Source organism: Ochlerotatus camptorhynchus, unplaced genomic scaffold, assembly GCF_037179485.1.
Source record: "Ochlerotatus camptorhynchus isolate MF236.1 unplaced genomic scaffold, CSIRO-AGI_Acam_v1.1 ptg000467l, whole genome shotgun sequence".
Lineage (NCBI taxonomy): Eukaryota > Metazoa > Arthropoda > Insecta > Diptera > Culicidae > Ochlerotatus > Ochlerotatus camptorhynchus.
In genome coordinates, this window is record NW_027040953.1 from 2,090,228 (window position 1) to 2,115,337 (window position 25,110).

General features: G+C 43.0%; 1 protein-coding gene across 1 annotated transcript in view; it reads right to left on the reverse strand.

The window, feature by feature from the left end:
- The window catches only part of LOC135712282 (phospholipase A1-like), an 88,306-nt gene that overhangs the window by 34,358 nt on the left and 28,838 nt on the right, over nt 1-25,110 (reverse strand). Inside the window, exon 4 of the mRNA XM_065235246.1 lies at nt 6,739-6,871. Within this exon, the coding sequence (XP_065091318.1) occupies nt 6,739-6,871 (133 nt within the window). The remainder of the gene's footprint in view (nt 1-6,738; nt 6,872-25,110) is intronic.

The following is a 25,110-nucleotide window of genomic DNA, read 5'->3' on the forward strand; positions in this document are numbered from 1 at the left end:
ACGTATGCAACATGATCCTTGACGCTGAGCTTGGACTCGATCAGTATTCTTAGATCCTTGATAGTCGATTCACGTTTCAAAGTTATGCCGGTCAGGGTGTAGTCATGGTGCAAAAGCGAACGCTTGCAGCCAAAGGAAATTACAGAGTATTTCGAGCCATTCAGTGACATGCGATTAATACGACACCATTCAGCGAAGACTTCCAATTGTTGCTGCAAGAAAATGGCATCACTAGGTTCTTTTATCACGAAGTAGAGTTTCAGGTCGCCCGCAAACGATACTTTAAGGCATTTCAGGATGGTATTGACGTCATCCATGTACAGCAGAAACAGAAATGGCCCAAGATGGCTACCTTGGAGAACGCCGGATGTCACTAGGAAGGATGAAGAAACATATAGCGAATTCGTTTATTATTCAGTTCCAACCTGGATCGGGTATCAAGATTGGGTCTGCTTGTTTTCTGACAAACGTCAGTTTGCTCGTTTGTTTTTAAAACCTAGCTCAGGTTGAGGTTCACACTGACAAAAAGTTCGGTTTTGCACTGGGTTGGAACTGGTGTTAACCCCGATAATAAACGAATTCGCTAATAGTCTCCAATCTTGACAGACATGTTTCGACCAGTCAGGTAGGAGCAGAGCCAAGTAAACAGGCCGCCTGGTTGTTCTGAGGCATAACATATTAGATCACGCCTTCCTTCGGAAGTGAAGTAAAGCCGTTGTTCCGCGGTTCATGAGTTGATGGGTCGATAGGTAGGGTCCAGGCGAAGACATCATGTCAAGAAGACTGGCAACTCTTCCATTTTCTCATACAAACGCTATGAGACAAGTACAATCGCGTCATCTGCCGCTCAAAGGTAAATGCTTCGAACGAATTTGATAGTAAAGATTACATCCTCAGAAGAAAGGTTTGTGTATTGGCTCATTTTTCTATGCGTTGCTTCCACCTTCACCCAAGCGCAGCGCTATTGTATCTGTAAGCTGTTAGTATATTTCGGAAGCTCTTGGATATTCTCGGGACATCTCAGAAGTTCAAACACCGCTGAAGTTATCAAAACCTTTTTTATTATAGTCACTTTAACGCTCTTGGGTCATTCGTATGAGGTACGGATGCTAACCACTATACCAGGGTCGCCCCCTAATTTCAGAACTTCTCGAAAATACTCGGCAATTCATAGAACTACTCAGAACTTCTATGAAGTCTTGGAAATTCTTGGAAGTTCTAGGAACTTCCCAAGGCAAAGCTAAAATTCTTGAAATTTCTCGGAAATTCTTTAAATTTTTCAAAAGTTTCCGGGAATTTACAGAACTTTTAAGAAGATATCAGGATTTATCAGAAGTTCTTGTACATTCTCAGAACATCTTGGAAGTTCTAATACATCTGAGAACATCGCTGAAATTCTTAGAACTTCTAGGAAGTTTTTGGAAACTCTTGAAACTTTCTCAGACGTCCTTGGAGCTTAAAAGATATTCTCGGGTCTTCCAAGAAGTTCTCGCAACTTTTTGGAAATTCTCAGAAGTTCTTGGATATTTTCGGAAGTTCTCAGCACTCATCAAAAAATCTCAGAAGTTTTCAAAACTCCTCAGATGTTCTCAGAGCTCCTCAGAAGTCTTAAGATTTAGAACATGGCTGAAGTTCCTGGATCATATAAGAATTTTTCAGAATATCACAGAAATTCTCAGCGGTTCTCGGAACTTCTCGGAAGTTCTCAGAATTTTTAAAGCCTTCCCATTTTTTTTTTTCGAAAGCTTTCGGAAATTCATAGAACTTTTAAGGTGATCTTGGAACTTATCAGAAGTTCTTGTAAATTCTCAGAATATCTTGAAAGTTCTCAAAAGTTCTGAGAACATCGCAGACATTTTTAGAACTTCAAGGAAGTTTTTGGAAACTCTTGGAACTTTCTGAGAAGTTGTCGGAACGTCTCAGACATTCTTGGAACTTGAAGGATGTTCTCGAGGCTTTTAAAAAGTTTTTGGATATTCTAAGAAGATCTCGGAACTTTTTGGAGTTTCTCAGAAGTTCTCGGATATTTTCGGTAATTCTCAGCATTCCTAAAAATATCACAGAAGTTTTCAAAACTCCTCAGATGTTCTCAGAAATCCTCAGAAGTCTTAAGATTTAGAGCAAGGCTGAAGTTCTCGGATCATTTATGTATTTTTCGGAACATCTCGGAAATTCTCAGAGGTTCCCGGAACTTTTTGGAAGTTCTCAGTACTTCTCGTAAGTTCTTGGAATTATTTAAACCTTTCCGAATTTTTTTGAAAGTTTTCGGAAATTCACAGAACTTTTAAGAAGACCTCGGAACTTTTCAGAAGTTCTTGTACATTCTCAGAACATCTTGGAAGATCTCAAAACTTCTGAAAACATCGCTTCTTAGAACTTCTAGGAAGCTTTTGGAAACTCTTGGAACGTTCTAAGAAGTTCTCGGAACGTTTTAGACGTTCTTGGAACATAAAATATGTTCTCGGATCTTCTAAAAAGTTCTTGGATCCTTTTGATGATTCTCAGAAATTCTCAGCACTCCAAAAAAATCTCAGAAGATTCCAAAACTCCTCAGATGTTCTCAAAACTCCTCAGAAGTCTTTATATCAAGAACATGGCTGTAGTTCTCGGGTCATTTTGGAATTTTCCGGACTATAGTGGAACTTCTCAAAGGGTCTCGGAGCTTCTCAGAAGATTTCGGAATTTTTCAGAAGTTCTCAGAACTTTTCGAAAGTTTGAGAATTTCCAAGAACTTACGAATATTTCTAAGAACTTCCGAGGAGTTTTCTGAGAACTTCCTGAGAAGTTCTGTGAATGTCATAAGCTTTCGAGAAGATCCAAAAAAATCCAAAAATGTCTAAGAACTTTCCAAAAGGTCTGAAAATTTCCGAAAAGGTCTGAGAACTCCTAGAATCTAGCTCTAGGATTCTCAGAATTTCTCAGTACATCACGGAGGTTAAGAGTGGGTTGGAAATTCTCTCGAACATGAAGCTAGTGTGATAATTTATTAGCTACCCGTAAAAAAAAGAACCATAAAGGCACAATGAAATGTATTGTAACCATACAATATAATTTATTGTATTTACAATAAATCATATTGTCTACAACGATAAAATAACCATATGATGTATTGTTTTCACAATAGAATCTGTGGTAAATGGGAAAATCTACAATAGAACAAGGGGGTTGTTATGTATCTTAACCATAGGAAAAATCACTTTTTCCCGAACAAAGATGAGCCATTTACCATTAATTGTATTGTTGTTCTATTGTTGAAAATTCTTACTATATGGCACGTATTGTAAATCTATTGTAATAACAATATGTTAAAATTTCTTGTACAATATACGTACAATAAGATCGATTGTTGGTAATAGATTTTGTTGTGATTGTATTTTATTTTATGGTAATTGTATTGTAATTTTTTTCCGGGTAGAGAAAGGTCTGAAGAGGGTAGGTGGATAGTTCCGCTAGAGTACGGCTGTATGAAAATTGAATAGAAGTTGAAAATGGGCGAATGGCCATTAATGTGACAGTACTAGTCAAACGCACACATCTTTACATAACTCATCAATGGATAAGGATATGTGTAGTATTTCTTCAATAGTGTGATAATTTATTAGCTAGATAAAGGCTGAAGAGCGTAGGTAGATAATTCCGCTAGGGTAGGGAAGTTCTCCGAATGTCTCAGAAAAACCCGGGACATATAGGAGATACTCAGAAATACTCGGCAGCTCATAGAACTTCTCGGAAGATCTAGGATAGTCGCGGATGTCATCAGAACTTATCAGAACATAGTTGAAGTTCTCAGAATTTCTCGAAAGTTTTTAGAACTTTTAGGAAATTCTAGGGACTTCTCGGAACTCGGAATTTCAAATTCGTTTGCCAGAAACGAAGTTGGTAAGTATACATAAATAATTTTTAGTTTTGACGCCCTCTAAATTCTTAATTTTTCTGGCAGCTTTAGATCAGCTTTTTCTAAGTCATCCAACGAACCTTCACTGAAGCAAATAAACTTAAGAATTTCATAAGGCTCGACTTATGAACGATACAAATGAATTTCATAAGCGAGACTTATGAATAATTTTCATCTAATATACGCTTGCTAAATTTCTCATTAAAACCCAATAGAGTCGAAATTTCCAAACCAATCTCAAATCAAAAAACCCGAATTTATCCACCTATGGTGTGATCAGACCCTTCTTACTTATTCAAGTTTATTTATTTTATTGTCATTATCAGTGACCAAGCCCCCCACCCCCGTGCCATCCAGTGACGCTACGCCACTGCCTGGGGGTACCCGGAATATCATGGAGGTGAACCAGCCCCAGGCTGAAAGCCTCCCTAATAAAGATAAATAATAATAATAATACCCGGAATATATCCGGGTGTAGTCTATTTGGTGAGGCTACCAATCACCTTATCATCGTATTTTAATGTGATTTAATGGGTTTTAATTCATTTCATATTCAAGCAACTTCCCCGGGGTACCCGGAACATGTCCAAGTGTGTCCAATGTGGTCTGAAACACTTAACACGACTTGCATTGATCTTATTTTTGAATTCTGTAGTAATTTGATGTGTCGCATGATGGTTTTAATACGTTTTCCGTTAAATCCAGCGTGAAGGCCCAAATTCACCGGATCTTATTCCGGCCATATCTCCGGAACCGGTTCACCGATTCCAAAACCGTTCAATAGCGTTCAATGGGACCCCAAGACCTATCATTTGGCGCCGAGTTTGTCCAAATCGGTTGAGCGGTTGCTGAGAAACGTGAGCGCATTCATTTCGTTACATACACACACACATACACACATACACACATACACACGTACACACACACACACAGACATGTTCCGATCTGGTCGAGCTGAGTCGAATGGTATATGACACTCGGCCCTCCGGGCCTCGGATCGATAGTCGGTTTTTCAAGTGATATCTATACCCTTCTTTGTAAGAAGGGTAACAATGAATTAAGATTAAAATAGAAAATCCCGAATTCCACAATGAAAAATTTATCAACAGTAAGAATTTGAAATTGAGAGTTCATAATTACATATGATTTGAATAGGAATACAATTTAAAAAGCAGGCATGTTAAAACTCGGTGCACTTTGCTTTGTATACTTGCTCACAGGGCATTCATAAATTTTACCAAAAGTTCTTGTTCTACGATTTTTTTCCAATTTTTAAGCATTCATGGTAAAAATTGGTAAACCAGTGGCGTCCCGGAACCTCACTTTTTACCTGTGCACTAACTTTCAAAACCAGAATTAATGCCATATTCATACTCGAATCCGTTGAAAAATAAACGGAGAGGTGCTGGCAAAAGCCTTTCTTTCAGCAGATATGAAATAGACATCAATTTGAGTCAGCTACAAACCTAGAGCTTTTATGAACATTATACAATATTACTTACAAATTTGGTAACTGGTTATTGAAATCAACTGATTCCAAACCAGCACCGCTTCACTACAATATCTTCACGATTGTACCATAGAGGTAACTTTAAGACCAGAAGGTCCCGAAGAAACGTGCTCAATTTTTTGGCTCAGCTCTGATACTTCCTTCGGTCTCAAGCTAATCGAGGCACCCCTCGAAACATAGGAAAATCCACGAACCCCTCATTTTATCTGTCAAACTTTCATAGCGAATCGAAATAAACGTTGTGTAGAATTTCGACTAGAATGGAGTAAGTTAATCGATGTACTTGGGACCGATCGGCTAGTCCAGTGTGAGCCGTTAGTTTCCATCGGTTGATTGTACTCAGTATTCATTATTAGATTAAACGGTCAACAGATATTAGGGATGATCATTTTTTAAATTGCTCAATTCTGAGAAGCGCAAACCGCCGGTTCACCGAATTCAACCTTCTGCGCTGGTTTGGTTTCCTACATTTGATTTGATTACGGATTCGATGGAAGAAAACAACGAAAGACCCATTCAGATCATTCCACAAATCTTCCGAATCGAATTCATTCAAAGTAGCTTCCCTAGAGTGCCATTACTGCGTCTAGACTTCCCGGGCAAAAGTTTCCAAATTGACATAACCCATCCCACACACTCCCAAACAACACAAACAACAATGGCAATGGTGATGAAAGCTGTACACTAACCCCTATAAACTACTGCTGCAATCTGCAGTTTCCACGAACGATAATAGAAACGGATTGCACCAACTTCATTCGCATCGCTGGTAGACAAAAGGATGCAGACCTACATGGAACATTGCAGGTTGTAGTAGTTTCAGTGTTCCCCGGAATCAAGTGCTAAAGTTTAGTTCAATTGCACACAGTTTGCTCGCTAGATTATGAATAATGAGTTGGGAGTGGAGCTATCCACCGATGCTCCAGGGAACAGTAGAGAGTAATTTATACCAATTATGAAGCAACAGGATCTATAAATTGCTGGTTGGAATTAAAGTTTGTCTGATCTCAATCGGCGTTCGCTTGAATGGAGCAGCAAATCATCTTCACGCGAAAATGGAGGGGAGATTATTTACTACCGAAATCTACGTGAGCAGCATTCCGAAGGTACCACCTATCTACACACATGGTTGTGCGTGCCAACCCCTAAGAATGGAGATTCGATCTACCCAGAAACAACAGCTGTAGAAACGTGCAACCAGTTAATCATTCCGACAGACCGGGTAATATTTGTGATTTATTAAATTCAAATGAGCAGCGAGTGTAATAAAAATAAATTGAGGCACATCCGAAGGAGAGGATCCTTCAGTGGAAAGAAGTAAATATGTACTTACGAAAGTACTCCAGTAGTGCCTCCTGTCGACCAGTTTTCCGCTTCGACGCCTGCATTATCCTCGCAGTCGTGCCTTCGCTCGGTTGGGCATCGAATTTACCTTTATAGCTGACTCTGTCACCGTTGACGTGTTTCTAAACAGCGGAAGAAAGGGAACGTTATGAGAATCTTACTTTCTTAATAATGATCGGATTATGGCTGTTTTGCTTTACTCTGTAAAACTGACACTTTCAATGGACAATGAAACGCAGAACGACCATGGCTCAGGAAACAGGTGGCTCTATCTCTTCTTAAATACGGCTTTGGGACCAACAGGATTCGTATGTTGCTTATGGGACTCACATCGTTATAGAGAAAATCCTGCATGCTTCAAGGAACATTTGAAAAATCCCGTGAGAATTCCTGAGAAGGTCCAGACAAAACTTTTGAGAAGATCCGTGGGAACTTCAGAAGAGTTGCAGGTGAACTCCTCCTGAAAAGGTCACAGAAAATATCAAATAATGGTCCAACGGAGCTAGAAAGGTCCAAGGGAGCAACAGTGAAGTTCCATGGAAGCTTACGGGAAGTTTTAGAGGAACTTCAAAGAAGTTATGGGAAGATTCAAATAACTTCTGTAAGATCTTCAGGAACATTCTGAGTGAAGTTCTGGTAAATCTTAAGATATACACTTACAAAAATTGATGTAAATTTAGGTGCTCTGAGACTGACATATACGAGCGTCAATTTTGACACAAAATTGAGTCATAATAGACGCGAAATTCAGCTCAATCGCACGTAATTTTGAACTTTTCAGTCTCGGAGCACTTAATTTTACATGACATATTTGTTTACGTCTCATCCTTTATGTCAAAGATACATTCCGTCACGTGATGTTCCGTCATGTTCTGAGTGAACTGCAGGGAAATTCTGAGCGAACTTCATGATAGTTGCGGGTGAACTTCACGATTTTTTTAAATTACTCAAAATTTTCTTCAAAACATCCCTGAATATCAGTTGTGATGTACTCGATGTTCTTTTGGGAGTTCGTGCGAAGCTTCTCTAGAGATTTTTTTTTTTAATTTCGCTTGGAACTTCTTTGAATTTCCACGAGTACGGATTTCCGGATAAACTGACGCGGTTGGTCAAGGCGACGATGGATCGAGTGATGTGCGTTGTTCGAGTATCGGGGACATTCTCGAGTCCCTTTGAATCTCTAAGGGGGTTACGGCAAGGTAATGGACTTTCTGCTGTTCAACATCGCGTTAGAAGATGTGATCAGAAGAGCTGGGATAGACACGAGTGGCACGATATTCAGGAAGTCCATCCAGCTCCTTGGCTTCGCCGATGACATTGACATTATGGCACGGAACTTTGAGATGATGGCGGAAACGTACATCAGACTGAAGGTTGAAGCTAGGCGGATTGGACTTGCCATCAACGCATCAAAGACAAAATACATGAAAGGAAGAGGTTCTAGGGAAGACAATGTTAGCCTCCCACCCCGAGTTCAGATTGACGGTGACGAAACCGAGGTGGTCGATGAGTTCGTGTATTTGGGCTCACTGGTGACCGCCGAAAATGATACCAGCAGAGAAATTCAAAGACGCATTATGGCAGGGAATCGTGCCTACTTTGGACTCCGGAGGACGCTCCGGTCGAATAAAATTCGCCGCTGCTCGAAGTTGACTGTCTACAAGACGCTGATTAGACCGGTGGTTCTCTACGGCCACGAGACCTGGACTATGCTCGTGGAGGACCAACTTGGTGTTTTCGAACGGAAGGTGGTGCGTACCATCTACGGTGGAGTGCAGATGGATGAAGGAACGTGGAGGAGGCGAATGAACCACGAATTGCACCAGCTGCTGGGAGAACCATCCATTGTCCACATTGCAAAAATTGGGCGACTACGGTGGGCTGGGCACGTCGCAAAAATGCCGCACGACGACCCAGTGAAAATGGTTCTAGAAAGTGATCCAACAGAAACAAGAAGAAGAGGCGCGCAGCGGGCAAGGTAGATCGACCAAGTAGAAGGTGACCTGCGGACCCTTCGCAGACTACCTGGCTGTGGCCATGGATCGAGTACAGTGGAGACGACTTCTTTGGACAGCAGAGGACAACAAGGCCTTAGCCTGATTGGTAAGGTAAGTTTTTCTTTGAATTTCACTTGGACCTTCCCTGACGTTTGCTGAAAACGTTTATGAAGTTCCCTTGGAATATCCTTGATATTCCCACGGAATTTTTCTGAAAATTTAACGCATCTTCTCTGAACGCTTGGAAAATCTCTAAAGTTCACTAGGAATTTGCATGAACTTCTCAGCACTTTCGTGAACTTGTCGAAAGCTCCGTGAGCTCTGAACACTTCTTGTAAGTTCTGTAAGCTTCTTGAAACTTCCGTAAACATTTTGAAAGTTGCATTAATTTCTTGGAAGTTCCTTAAACTTTTTGGAAGCTACATAAATTTACTTGAAGTCGCCTAAACTTTTTAGAAATTAAGCGAACTTGTTGGAAATTCCGTTAACTTCCTTGAAGTTTCATAAGCTTCTTGGAAATTTCATGAACTTCTTGGAAGTTCCGTGACTTTTTATAAATGTTGAAAGCTTGTCCGAAGATCCGTGAACTTGAATATCGCTTGTAATGTCCTAAATGTTCCCTTGGAACTTCTCTAGAGTTCGCTTGCAACTTCTCTAAAGAATTTCTATAAATTTCGCTTGGAGCTTCTATGAATTTTACCTGGAACATCCCTGCCCAGATAATCAGAAGTCGTTTAAGGAAGTACTACAGATTTAGTCCAAATCGCATATAAGAATTAATTTCATCCCATAAAGTTAAAGTTTCATCGTATATAATTCAAAATTTTGACCTTCATACGATGAATCGTTTTTGCATCGTACAAGAGTATAAATTTAATCCGACGAACTCGTAATACCTTTGAAACGATGTGTACTAGATTCCAATCCGTTTTGAAGCGGAGGACAGAGTCTGCAGTAAGTACCAGGAGCTGCAAGCGGAGATTGAAAAATACAATGGCACTGAGAAGTTTGAGGAGCAGCGTTCGAAGGATTTCTTCTGATGAAGCGAAGAAATCCCTCAAACGCTGCTCGCTCTTGCAGATGCTCCTCAAACTTCTGAGTGCCATCGTACTTTTCAATTTCTTCAAACGGTTGCCCAAGGTCGATCTCCCTAAATTATTCGTTGGAGACTTTTTTAGATGGCTTTCCTTCGGGGATACGTTCACCTCCATTGTCCATTTTAACACGGCCATTCCGACTGTCGTGTGGTAGAAGTACCTTCTGCAGTCCCAGGAAGGAGAAACTTACAAGTCATTCGAGTCGATCGACATAATCGCGGATAATTATGCGTTAACTTGGGACGCTCTACTGAAACGCTACGACTGTCACCAGAAACACCATGCACTACTGCACGAAATTGTAGCCCCGAAGGTAAAATCCACTACAGTTGACATATCTGGTCAGCCAGCCCAACAACCGAATCCATCCACGTTGACTGCTATTGAAAGCCCCGGAGCTTGTCGGTACAGTCGTACCAATCCACGGTCCTGTTGGAAACGGTCAACTTCCTAGTTGTGGACCAGGTTGGCAAAGAGTTTTCCGCTCGTGCACTCCTAGATTCAGGATCGATGAGCAGCTTCATCACGAAGAAGCTTGCGAGCATACTTAACCTCCTTCGTACTATAATACTATGCTCGAGTTCCTCATCCTCAAAAAACCCACAGTCTGCCTGCCAACCATGCCGTTTGAAGTTTCCTCGTGGAAGTTTCCTGAAGTTCCGTTAGCTGATTCAAGCATTCTCATTCCAGCCGACATTGACCTGATTGTAGGTGGAGAAGTGTACCACAAACTGCATACTGGCAGTAAAATTTCCTGCGACGAACGGCAACCTCTATTCGTCGATACCTCTTTCGGATGGACTGTTTCCGGAAAAGTTTCCATACAATCACCTGAAGTTGTCGAACCCTGTCCTAAGTATACGGCAGAAGAAAATCTCTGTGACTCGATCCACGGCAGGAGAAAATCTCTGAAAATCTCGACGTTGGGTCGTTATACCGTTTCCTTGCCACTCACCCGCGATCCGCTCGTCACTCTCGGTGAATCACGTTCAATCGACGAGCACCACTTCCTGAACCTCGAAAAACGACTTGAGCGAGATCTAACCACCAAAGAGGCCTACTGTCGCCTCATGGAAGAGTACGAACACCTGAATCACATGATGAAACTCCTGGATTCAGTAGATGAAAGCCAGCCACACTGCTGGCTCGCACACCATCCGGTGTTCAAAGAATCCAGCACCACCGCGAAAGTTCGAGTTGTGTTCGATGCCGACAGTAGATCTCCGTGAACGACCTACAACTAGTTGGACCCGTCGTTCAAGAAGATCTACTGTCGATCCACATCAGATTCCGCATTCGTCGCCAAATCCTGCTGCACTACCTTTTCCGACGATATCAAGTTATCCTCTGGCTTCCCAGTCCAGATCAACCAATCTCTACGTACGAGCTGCAAACAGTAACGTATGGTTTTGCGTCCTCTCCGTTCCTGACAACTCGCACCATCCTGCAGATTGCGCAAGACACAGCCGAGAACAATCCAACCACAGCTGCGGTAGCCCAGAAGGATTTTTATGTAGATGACTTCCTTTCTGGTGCCGGCAATGTTGAATCCACCATCCGCATTCGCCAAGAAGAAGTGGGCATTTCCACTCTCGGACTCATCTTAAAACTGAGATCCGACATGATGAATTTCAAGGTTCAGCTGCCGTTACCAGCACCCGTTGTGACCAAACGGAATGTTATGTTGTACGTTGCGCAGATTTTCGACCCACTTGACCTGGTGGATTCCAATAATAGTCATCGTCAAGCTGTTTATGCAGCGCCTATGGGCACGGAAAACCGAAACCGGAGATCCATACGAGTGGGATTGCTCTCTTTCTCCACATCTCCTGTCCGAGTGGAAAGAATTCCATGGAATTCTTGGATCGTGCTGCATGGAACGCTCGATACAATCGCCACACTCCGGATTTCTCGCTGTGTATCATTGACCAACACAACATCTTTCCAGCTCCACTTCTTCTCCGATGCGTCGTTGAAGACATATGGATCGTGCTGCTACGTCCGGTCAGAGTCTACCAGAGCCGTTAGACTCCAGCTGTTGACGTCAAAGTCCGTTCGCCAAATCGCACACTATCGCACGTCTGGAGTTGAGCACAGCAGTATTGTCGTCGAACCTATACGAGAAGCTCGTACATTCCATACAGAGGTCCACTGTCCTGCATTGGTTGGAGTCATAGCCATCCCGATGGAAAACGTACGTTGGTAATTGGGTCGCAAAGTTTCAGGAAACCACAGAATCCTTTCACTGGAAACACGTTTCCGGAGTAGTTCTCCCGTGGCGTTAATCCAGGCGATATCATAGCCTCATCCGACTGGCCTTCAAGCGATATGCTAGCCCTTGATCTGCGCTGGATGTCCGAAGCAAGAACCGAAGAAGCGCTGATAGCTACTGTCGGTCGATTCAAAGTTCTCTAAACAACTGTTCAGCCGATAATCCAGCTTCAGCAAGCTTCGCCGTTCTATCGCATACTGGTTGCGACACTTCCGTGCCTTCAAGGTATTCTCCAAGAAGATCACCATCGAATCTACGAAACTACGAAACTACGTGAAGCTTGCTTTATGACATCTGGCTCAGCGAAAAGCGTTCTCCGAGGAGATATCCAACAAAAGTGTTGTTTGGCAATTAATGCACCAGCAGCAAATGATTTGCTCTGGTGTTCTTCGGTGGAATCATTGTGCACACTTCCTGGGCCGTCTACGTCATAGACGGTGGAGAATCCTTCAAAAAAGGAAGCCCTATCATTACTTAAAAAGTATGTTGGATACGATTTTAAACAAGTAAATTGACCCCATACGTCCTGTGTCCTGATCAGCGTAAAGATTAGCATCCATGCCTCTCACGCAAACAGTCACGAGTGCAAATCTCATCCCCGAACAAGTCACGAATCAAGAGCAGGGCTGGTGGTGTAGTGGTAAGCGTGATTACCTCTCACCCCAAAAGGCCTGGGTTCAATCCCAGTCGGCGACCCGTTGATGGGTCGATAGGTAGGGTCCAGGTGTGGGAGCTGCCTCCCTGGCGTCAGTAGCATTGGTGCTCAGCACGGAAAACAAATCAAGGAAAAAAATTCTCGAATCCAGATGTGTGTGTTATAGTAACTATAGTTAGAGAAATCACCAGAAAATTTTAGGAAAAATTCATCATGGCAAATTTTATCCTGAATTTCCAGGAATAATTCCTCAAGATATTCCTGGGTTAATTGTTCAGAAATGTTCAGGGACAAATCTTCTCGGATCTCCAGAAGCCTTCCAGCATATCCTGCCAAAATTATTCTAAAGTATCAATTGAAGCCTCTTCTAGAATTCCTAGAAAAAAATGTTTGCTTTCTTATAAGCAAATTCATCAAGAATTTGAGGGAAAATTCTCCAATTTTTAGGAAAAAAGAAGAAGAATATTTTCTGGAAGAAAACTCTTATAATCTTCCCAGAAATTCTTAGAAATCTAAAACTTTAAGGAAAATACTGATCGAACTTTGAAGACGTTTGCAGAAATTATTATTAAAATTCTCCAAAATGTTCCAGGCAAAGTTTTTTTAAGTTTTCCGAACAAAATTCTCCTAAATTTTCATAAAAAAAATAGGTAGAGTTCCTGAACATTCAAAGCAAATATCTCTAAATTTTCGAATAGAAACTAGCATAGCATAGCATAAGCGATTGCACAAATCGTGGGGGGCTATATAATGGTCAACCAATACATTTTGTAGAAAATATCGTGTTTTGCCGTGAAAAAAAAACACTTGGAACTAGTGGTTTTTCCCACACATTAAAATCTACAAATCAAACATCGCATTATACACCTGGCCACATCCTTACAATCGCAAAAAAAAATTAGTTCAACATCTACTTAAGAAGGTGCAGGGAACCCATACTACCTTCATAGATGCCACGGGAGGGAACATTTGTGTTAGTAGGAAATGGAATACATTTAGGAATATCTATTCAACGGCGCCGGTGGTGTAGTGGTAAGCGTGATTACCTCTCACCCCAGCAGGCCTGGGTTCAATACCAGTCGGCGCCGCCGGGATGTTCTGAGGCATAACATCTCTGATCACGCCTTCCTTCGGATGGGAAATAAAGCCGTTGTCCCCGGTTCATGAGTTGATGGGTCGATAGGTAGGGTCCAGGTGTGGGAGCTGCCTTCCTGGCACGTCGGTAGCATTGGTGCTCAGCACGGAAAACAAGATCGACGGAAAAAACAAACCAAAGGAAAAAAAAAAAAAAAGGAATATCTATTCGGCAATATAAAGTAAAGGTAATGTGAAAATGCAAACAAATTTAAATTAATACAAAAAGAAAGATCTCACCAAAATTATCTGATATAAGCCTGTCTTTCCATGTTTTCGAAGCTGTTTCATGCATCATCCTTGCCAATACTCTCCGGCAAGCGTTTTCTTTTCACACCGAAGCATTGAGACCGTTCATCACTCTTTCGCCTGCGCTACTGTATTGGAAACAAACCGCAGGATTCACAACAGAATGCACAGACCCTTCAGTGTTTGGAGTACATCTGATCACCAACACCATCATAGTACGATTAGAAAATCCAACACCTCCGACGCAGGCATGGATCGCTTCACTATGCCACACATTTCTGGTCCGGGAGTACACGCGAAGAAAATAAAACAAGTTTGCAGATAGCGACATCTCTTCTGATTCTTGCAAACACGATGAATCACGTTTCCTTTTCGATTCGAAAACTTTCCAGAAAGCGAGAAAACCAACACAATCACACACGCATAACCGGCCTGGGGGCAGAGTGCCAGCGCTAATCAGCCAAATGCAACCGAAAACAATCAAAGCGAACGCACGCACAAAACAGAGAGCAAACCTAAAACAGAACCGTATCCGACAGGTTTCGAAACTCGAATCAATGTATCCTCGGTTATCATATGCAGATGGCCTCAAAATCTTCCTACGAATCTGCCCCATAGCTTATGTAGTTGATAAGGTTAACATCATTGGGGCTTCATCCAGCCTGTGGATGTAAAACAGCAATAAAACAATAGAGACGGAAGGTAAATCACCTCGGACACCTTGTTGACAATGCGGTGAGATGCACTATGTTCGGGATTGTCCATTCTCGAATCATCAGTGCAAACAGTGTAACCGTATCGGTCACAAGGAAGGCTACTGTGGCTGCTACTCCAAACCAAAATCAGTTCAAGCTGGGGAGGAGAAGAAGTCATCAATCAAATCAAGCAAATCTTGGCAGGCGTAGACATCGTGAATCACATCGCTCAACCAACACTCCAGCAAGCGGAAGTACGTGCCCACTTTCATCAACGGCGTGGCAACTAAGCTTCAACTGGACAAGGCAACCGACATCACGGTAATTTCAAAGCAACCCTGGAACTGTCTGGGAAAACCTACGAGCAAGAAGCTGACTATTGAAGCAATGAATGCGTCGGGCAAGCCGCTCCATTTGATGGGTGAGCTCCAGTGCGAAGTGTGCATCAACGGCAACAATGCTCAAAGAAGATGTTTCGTCACAATGGCTGCCAACCTCAACCTAAAGACTGGAACGCGCAAAAATTGGTCGACAAAAAAATCGTTTCTTTCAGTCAAAATTCATGTCACAAAAATCTTATTTTTCTTTTGGTAGTTCAATTCATATAATTCAAGCAAAAAATGTTCGTTTATTCTTTTGGTTTGCCAAATCCTAACTGCTTTGCCTTCCACTTAACCCCTTCCATTAAATTTTGCTCAATGATCTCATCGACCTTATTCGCCGCCGAACGCCAGTTAGATTTAAACTGCTGCTCGTTTTTCATGGATTTATTAGTTTTTGGAGATTATGTTTCCCATAGTGGCAGCTCGCCAAGTCCGGCCAGAACAGCACAGGTCTATTATGTTGCTTTAGGAATGGTAGCAGCCGCTTTTCCAGGCACTCCTGGACGTAGATTTCTTGATTGGTGGTTCCCGTAGTAATGAAATATCCGCTTTTTAGACCACACGTGCCTGCCAGACAAGATATTTTTTCGATAGTTTGATGATTTTAAAAAGTTCAGCCACCTTCCCTTTTCCTGATGCGGTTTAAATTCCTGTCCCGGAAGCTGCTTGAATTCCGCCTTCACATAAGTTTCGTCGTCCATGACAACACAGTCGAACTTTGTGAGCAGATTCGTATACAGTTTTCGGGACCGCTGCTTTGCCGACGTGTTTTGTATGTAATCTCGGTTCGCCACCTTCACCTTCATAAACGTCGATAACCCGGCTCGTTTCTTGGCCCGCTGCACAGTAGTATGGAAGACATTGAGCTTGCCAGTGACGTCCCGGATGGAGAGGTTAGGATTCCGCTTATATTTCACCTCTACCTTCTTCGTCGTCGCTGCCACGTCCGGATTACGATTGCCACCGCTTCCAGGCTTCCTGGCGGTCAACAGACACTCCCCGAACACTTTTAAAACGTTTTTCACGGTCGATTTGACCACATCCAACAATTTTGCCAACTTGGCGTGTGAGAACGTCGGAACCTCTTGCTGCGCAAGCAAAATTTTGACACGCTGCTCCCTTGTTTGGACGTCATTTTGAAAACTGGAGAGCAAGTGGTGAAAACTCATCATAGCAACCATTGTATATACACTCAACTTCCAAATGCAGCATTTCAGGTTTTTTATGCATTTTTAACAGAAAGACACCAATTTGAAGTTGACCCATTTTTGCGCGTTCCAGACTTTACTAGGCATCGACTGGATCAAACTGCTTGAGCTTGTGGTCAGTTCCCATCGATACGGTCTGCAATTAAGTGAAGATGAAATCGATCGATCAGCACTACAAGACAATGAAAGTAAAGCATTTTGTCTGTCCCAAACAGCCAGTTCCCTTCAATACAATTCAATTCAATACAAATTGGTCGATGCCGAACTCGCACGGTTGGAAATGCTGAACATCATCGAGCTAGTCGACTTCTCCAAATGGGCTGCTCCTATCGTGGCGATACGAAAGCCGAACGAGTTCGCATCTGTGCGGATTACTCGACAGGACTCAAGGAGGCATTGGAATCTAACCATTATCCAATTCCTACAACGGATGAAATTTTCGCTCAACCGTTTTCAGCATCATCGACCTTCCCGATGCGTATCTGCAGCTCGAGGTTGACGACGATTCCAATAAGCTACTAACGATCAATACTTATCGTGGCTTGCGCCAGGAGTGAAGTCAGCACCGGGAACGTTCCAACGCATGGTGGATGGAATGATTGCGGACATACCTGGCGTTCGCTCTTTCATCGACGATGCCATCGTGTTCGGAAACGACATGGACTCGCATGCAGCCTCACTCAATCAACTTTTCCAACAACTCAAGGAGAATGTATTCACGTTAAAGCTGAGAAGTGCCATTTGTATCAAACACAACTCCGCTACTTGGAGCACATCGTGGACGCACAAGACATCCGTCCAGATCCCGAGAAAGTGAAGACCTTAACTGCAATTTCACCGCCAAGTACGTACCTAGGCGCTGTCATTTTTGACGTAGGACTACGTCTTTGATTTCTATATGGGGTACAAGAAAGATTTTGAACGTTAATAACTCAGCTCCCCCTGGACCAATTTCAATAATTTTATCACCAATCGATCAGAAATATGGCTACGCATCGATAACAATGCTTCCGAATGTTAATTTTCAACAAGACACTATTGAAAAACTGGTAAATGTCCAGCATTGTCCAAAAGCGTCAAATTAACTAACAAATCCACCAATTACCTACATGCATATGCTGCTTCCCAAGCACAGTCGTCAGAGAGTAGTAAGTAGACGAAACAAGTCGAAGTGGCTTTCGCCTCCGATCCTCGGGCGCGTGCGAATAGGGAGGATGGAAATGTGTAATATTTTGCACATTCATCGCCATATTCAGAACCAAACGCAAATTCTTCGAGATAACCACCATCCGTCGTCTGGCTCGCCGTGGCGGTGTCTGACGTATCTCCGGTCTGATTTACGAGGTGTGGTGAAGGTGTTCCTGAAAAATGAGATCCGTGATGCTGTCACCTACACTAAACACGCCAAGCGTAAGCGGCCATGGATGTCATCTACGTTTTGAAGTGACAGAGACGCACTCTGTTTGGTTTCGGAGGTTAAATCATCACCGACTTTGGCAACAAAACGGCTCTTTTCAGGGCCACCAAGCTTATTACAGTAAAGAGTAGGAATAGAATTCATCTGCCTGTTTGTCCATATTCAGAACCAACGACCACACAAAATGCTCATGTAATCAAACTGGAAGCAGGGGTACAAATTATTTTGATCAACTTTGAATCGCCACGGCCGAATATTTTCGATGGAAGAAGCAACAATCTAGCATCTAATTCGACGAAGACGGCAGAAAACATTTGTGGAGCCGAGTTATTTACGAAAGAGAGTGTCGATGAAGAGAATCGATCAATGTAGATAGGACCTATTGAAAAGTGACGCGAGATTTGTTTTCCGTACTGAGCTCCAATGCTACCGACGCCAGGGAGGCAGCTCCCACACCTGAACCCTACCAATCGACCCATCAACTCAACCGGGGACCAACGGCTTTACTTCCCGAAGGAAGGCGTGACCAGAGCAGGCTTCCGGAAATCTCACGCGTACACAAATGCGACAGCGAGCTGTGAGACGGAGCGTCGCATGACTCTCAAATCCATGGTGTGCTACATTATTGTACAAAAGAGATACCAGAACGATGCGCGCGACAAGCAACACGCTCTCAACAAATTCGAGCGTTTCAATTTTTGTTTGTCTCATCGCATTGCTCTCTCAATGCGACGCATGTATTCAATCACATGCGACTGTTTCATTGAAACATCTCAATGCGCTCTCTCAGGGCGCCATCGCCGTGCGCTGTTTCGCATGCTTTGACTCTCGCGGTCCCATCATATGTGATGTTGTTGGGTGACGAGATAAGGGACTGCAAGGGTTTGTTCACAGAAGACTTGTGGCTCTTTGCACATGTGGATTTTGAAATGGGGTAAAGTTTTTAGATGGTTCCAGAAATATCTTCTAGTATAGATTCAAGCAGACTCAACTCATGGTTCCAGAGATATACTGGAATCACCGTAAGATCACCACTAATGATCCTAGGAAGACGCAATTGCTTGTCGAAAGGATGCTAAAGGAAGGTAAAGGAAGGCTACGTGAGCGGTGGATGGCAACCTTACGGTAGTTGGGATATACCGTTAGCATGTTAGCACCCAAATAATACCGGAATATCTGTGGAACTATGTGTCCTTCAACAAGTCCTTATGCGGAAATCTTCTAAAACACATTTTTTGGAAGCCTCTGAAGCTTTCAGCCCATTTGGTGGAAAAATAAACAAGTTATTGCGCATTTGCACCAAATTAAACTCAGAATCCCTCAGAATACTTTTACTCAGACCAGTAAAAATATAAATGGACGATTTTGAATGTAAAACAGCACTATACTAAACAAGATTATATGGTCGGCCTTAAGTCAGAAGGGACTAAGTAGCAAAATAAAAACAAAAAATGAGTTAATGATATCATAAGATCAAGAATTCTCTCAGCTACATTTCAATTTTTCAGCCAGATTTGAAAAATTAGAGTAGCACGAGAAAACGGTCAAATGATTTTTCCCATTACATAATATCAACACGCTAGTAATGATAGAACTCTGAAGATTAATATTTTTATTTGTCTGGCTTGAGTGAACACTATTTTAAGGGATTATTTTCAACGCAGAAGTGTACTTTGCTGCAAAAACGTTGGTGGTGACTTCTCATTGCATACACACAAGTCTGCACTTAAAAATTAACCAAGTTTAACATGTTGTAAATGTGTTCTGTCAGATCAATTGAGTTGAAATTTTTGACACAAAACTTGCTTTTCCATTGACCTTTGTCCGATCAGCTATGCACAAATTTTATTTTTATTGTCACCTTCCAGCAGGTGCTTCAAAAAATTTGGTATTTCTTACACGCGAAATTCAACATATTTGTAGTTTTGCGTCAAAATTTCAGCCCAATTTATCATAACAGAACACATTTATAACACATTTAAACAATCAATTTGCGACGACAGATTTCCAAATAGTCTTAATGTTAGTACCGTGGACCCTCGGTGAAATTAAAAAAAAAGCATATTAACGAGCAAATAAACCACAACTTGATTGTACATTTCGCTTACCAAAGCCACATCTCTTACTTCGTTCGTTATGAATGGGCTATTTTTCAAGTTAATCCTTTAATCAACGAAAATTGCCGCTAGGAAAACTTTGTTGGTCATAACCATCCGACACTTCTCCATGTTCGATAAGAGTGTAGTAGCTAGGTCGCTTTCCATCGTTTCCAAAACAAAACAACACTTTCCCCACATCAAGAACACGAGTTGGTCTTCCAGTTGAGTTTGTTATTTCGATGTCGCATTGAAACGTCGCTTAGCGACGTCTCATTGCAAAAAGCGCATGAGCTTCGGCTCACGCGACGTCGCATGATACTCGTTCTCGTGAAACGCATACATCCGGAAATGTGCTGTGCTTACAAAACAGTGCGACACACAGACATTATGAGAATGTGAGATGCGACAAAACTGAAGAGAGAGAAACAGAGTGCTATAAATCTCTTGCGCATGAGACTGCTATGATTATGAGACTATTCGTATTGCGTCTCGCATACGGTAGCGCGCGCACTGGAAGCCTGGACCAGAGATGTTATGCCTTAGAACATGCCGGTGGCGCCGACTGAGATTGAACCCAGGCCTGCTAACCACCGGCGCCGATATCTTTCAAGGTGATATCACGGCGAATGAGGTTGACCCAAATTTGAGTTTAGTTCGCTCAGAAATAAGAAATAAAGTGCAGGAACTCTGCGATGAGTAAATTTGCCTCATGTTTTCCCGAGTTTTCCAGGATTTTCCAGGGAAACATTCCCGAATTTGAAAAAAGTAAAGATTGGATTCACTCAGTCTATTGGTACTACTCCGAGACTGAATAAAACTTTCGTCAATTTCCTCATTTTCTGGCAGAGTTTTTAGGTTTTCCACAGGAAACCATGAGACAAATTTACTCATCGCTTAGTTCCTACATTTTTAGCGATTACGGGTGAACTAAACTCAAATTAGGGTCGTTCTCATTCGCCGTGTACGCAAAAGGAAAAAAACCAGTGTCGCTACTTGATAGCAAACTACTCATAATGGGAGGAGTCTTTGTAGCTTTTATACCACTTGGTTGCACATCATTCTGCTTCAACCTGAAAAGATATAAAAGAGCGCTGCTGTATGGCATTAGCTCATCAATTTTGGACACGGTACCCGCAACTGCAACATCAAGCCACGCTGCAGCAACTGCGCTCAAGAACACGCCACTTCCAACTGCCCTGCGGATGGAGCCGTGGCGATAAAATGCGCTAACTGTGGTGGTGCACATCAAGGTTCCGACAGACAGTGCTCCAAACGCGAGGACTTCAAACGCATCCGAAAGCAGGCGTCAAGCAACAATCAACCAGGACGCAAGAAGGACAAAACCCCAGCATTCAGGACGGAGGATTTTCCGCCTCTTCGTGCTCCCCAGCAAAGGCAAGCGAATTCGCGGGTGCAACCCGCCCCCCCTCAAGAAGCTTCCGGTGATTTTGCTGGCCAAAGCTCTCCATCCCCCCCTGGATTCTGGAGACAACCAACAGCGCAAAACAACAACCCCGATCTGTTCTCAGCGGATGAACTGATGGAAATTTTCGTCAACATGTCCGGTGCTCTTCGTAAGTGCCGCAATAAGCCCGAACAGATCCAGGTGCTCGGTAAGTTCATCATCCAGTATGGCGTCTAAACCGCTAACTATCGTCACCTGGAATGCTTGCTCTGTAAGAGCAAAAGAGATTGAGCTTGCCGACTTCCTCCGCAAGCACAGCATCGACGTGGGCCTTCTAACCGAGACCCATCTAAAGTCCGGCGACAGCTTCTGGTTGCCTGACCACAACATTATCCGGCTTGATCGCACCAGCTCCAGGGGGGGTGGTGTTGCGGTCGTCGTCAAGAAAGGAATAAAATACCACACTCTGTCCCATATCCGCACCTCTATAATCGAGGCCCTTGGTGTGGAGGTGGAGTCGTCGACTGGATACGTCCAGTTCATCGCCGTCTACTGCCCTCGACAGTGTGCCGCCAGCAGTGGACTAGCGGCTAAATTTAAGAAGGACCTGTCCACCATCACCCGTACCGGTTCCCGCTTCGTTGTTGGAGGAGATCTGAATGCTCGTCATGAGGCATGGCGGAACTACCAACAGAACCAGAACGGTCGTCTGCTGTTAGACCATTCGCAGCATGGGCTGTACTCCGTTTGGTTCTCGGACGAGCCAACATTCATCTCACCGGCAGGCAACCCATCGACGCTAGACCTGTTTCTTTCAAATACCGGCTTGTCCAAGCCGGTAGCCTTAAACGAACTCAGCTCCGACCATCAACCGGTGGTGGCTGAACTGGGATACAACGTAGCTGCTGCTCCAAGCCTGCGCAAGGACTACCATCGCGTAAACTGGGCCCAGTTTGGACGCGTGGTAGACAGGCACATCATCGACAACCCGCCGCTTGACTCCGTGGAGGACATCGACCGAGCGTTGGAAGTACTCCACCAAGCCATAACCGTGGCTGACGAGGCGTGCGTCCGACGAGTTCCTGTGAGGGGTAAGTTTATTGCCATTGATTCCCACACCCATCTCTTAATTCGCCTGAGAAATGTTCGTAGACGCCAGTTTCAGAGGACTGGAGATCTAGCGAGGAAACGTGAAATGGCCAATCTGAACAAGGAGATTGCTTCCAGAATGGTCTCACTCCGGAACGAAAGTTTCGGGCGGCTTGTCCAGAATCTGGACGACCGCTCCAGACCATTCTGGAAAGTTGCCAAAGTCTTAAAGACGCACCCTAAACCCATTCCGCCACTAAAAGATGAAAATGATGACGATCGGCTCATAATCACCCCTCAGGAGAAAGCAAATGCGATTGGTGAGCATATTGCCAAATCGCACTTGCTTGGCTCCAACATCCAAAGTCCGCTCGAAGTTCAGGTTGAGCAATGCGCACTCAACCTTGATTCCTCCCCTTGTGCCATCCCTCCGGAGGATAGAATCACAGTGGAACAGATTTGCTCAGCGCTGAAATGCACCAAAAACATGAAGGCCCCCGGGTTTGACGGTATATTCAACCTAGTGTTGAAAAATCTCAGCATGAAGGTTCACTCTCTGCTGGCTGCTGTCTTCAACAGATGCTTGGAACTGCACTACTTTCCAAGTATCTGGAAGACAGCGAAAATCATACCTATCCGCAAACCCGGGAAGGACCCAACGCTAGCTTCAAGCTACAGACCAATCAGCCTCCTTTCAGCGCTGAGCAAATTGTTCGAGAAACTCATTCTCAATTGTTTGCTCAAGTTTGTCGAGGAAAATAACATTCTCCTTCCGGAACAGTTTGGGTTCAGAAAGGGGCACTCCACCAATCACCAGCTAGTGCGGGTGATGAATAACATCCGAAGTAACAAAGCTGTATCCAAGTCCACAGCCATGGCATTGTTAGACGTTGAGAAAGCGTTTGATAATGTCTGGCACAATGGGCTTGTATACAAGCTTTGTAACTTCAACTTTCCATTACATCTGGTTAAAATCACCCGTAGCTACCTCCAGCAAAGGTCGTTTAAGGTATCGTTGAATGGTTGCCTTTCCGACACGTTTTCCATCCCAGCAGGAGTCCCGCAAGGCAGTCTGCTGGGACCCTTGCTTTACAGCATTTACACTTCCGACATTCCTCCCCTTGGAGACGGTTGCGTGTTTTTCCTGTTCGCAGATGATACCGCAATAGCCGTCAAAGGAAGGATGCCTCGCGAAATAACGAACAAACTTCAACGATGCCTTAACGCCTTTGCTGATTATGCCACCACGTGGAAAATCAAAATCAATGCTTCCAAAACACAAACAATCATGTTCCTCCATCGGCAATCACCCAAACTAAAACCGGCTCCCTCTTGTACTGTAATCATGGATGGCACAAGGGTTGAGTGGTCCGCCGAAGTAACCTATCTCGGGATGTTGTTTGACGAAAAGCTCCTATTCCGCTCGCATGTGGAGAAAACCGTAGTCAAGTGTTCCGCCTTGGTTAGGAGTCTGTATCCGCTGATTTGCCGCAGATCCCGCCTTTCAAGGGTGAACAAACTGGCCGTCTACAAACAAATCGTAGCACCTGCGATCCTCTACGCAGCTCCGGTGTGGGAATCATGTGCACAGACTCACAGGAACAAAATTCAGGTCGCTCAGAATAGAGTGCTGAGGATGGTTCTTGATCGTCCTTTCGACACTAGAATAACAAATTTACATGAAGAGGCAGGCATTGCCAAAATAGATTCCAAAATTAACGAAATTAAGACTAAATTTACACAAAAATGTAATTTATCAGAACATGCTTTGATAAGCAATTTGTATATAGTAGGTTAGGTGTACATAGTAGTTGTAGGTTAGTTGTAGTTGTAAATAGTAGTTATAAGTAGTCTCCCTTTTCCAATTCAAATCAAACCAATCCCACCAAGGTGGTCATACTTTAAAATAGGCCTGATAGGACTAGGAACTGTAAATAATAATTAAAATCTCAAATGTACCAAAGTTGAAAAGACGCATCTGTGTCACTTAACAAATTCATACATGTAAACCACACGATCACAAGAAATAAAGATCATTTAAATGGCAAAAAAAATGGCATAAGCTCATTTTCGCTTCGTGGTGAACAGCAATAGCAGCATTAGGAAGGTGGTGGCTAGTCCACTCCTTCACACCTAACAAGCAACAATTGACTGGTCGGTGTCAAACGTGTCTCCGGCCATCGATGTACAGCTTCGGAGGTTAAATCATCATCAACTTTGGCAACAAAACGGCTCATCAAGCTTACATCAGTAAAAAGTTGTGCTTGATTGTCCATATTCAGAACCACAAGCCCCCAACGACCACACAAAATGCTCTCCAGAGTTGTAATCTTGTAACCAAACTTGGAAGCAGGGGTGCAAGTGATTTTGATTGATTACACTAGTTTACAAAACAACATAAAAAGTGTGAACTTTAGTGGTTGACCAACGTTTCTAATGCAAAATCCTACGCTGAATTCAATGCCGTGGTCAGAAAAAATTAAAGTAGAGCCATTTTTGAGATATACAAAAATTTTGATTTTTTGAATTTTGGACAAAAGTACGATTACTAAAATGTCAATATCTTTGGAACTAGTGCACCAATTTTAAATCTTTTTTTACGAAAGTGAAGCTAAATAAATTTGCTATCGTTCACTACAAAATTGTCTTAATTAAAAATTT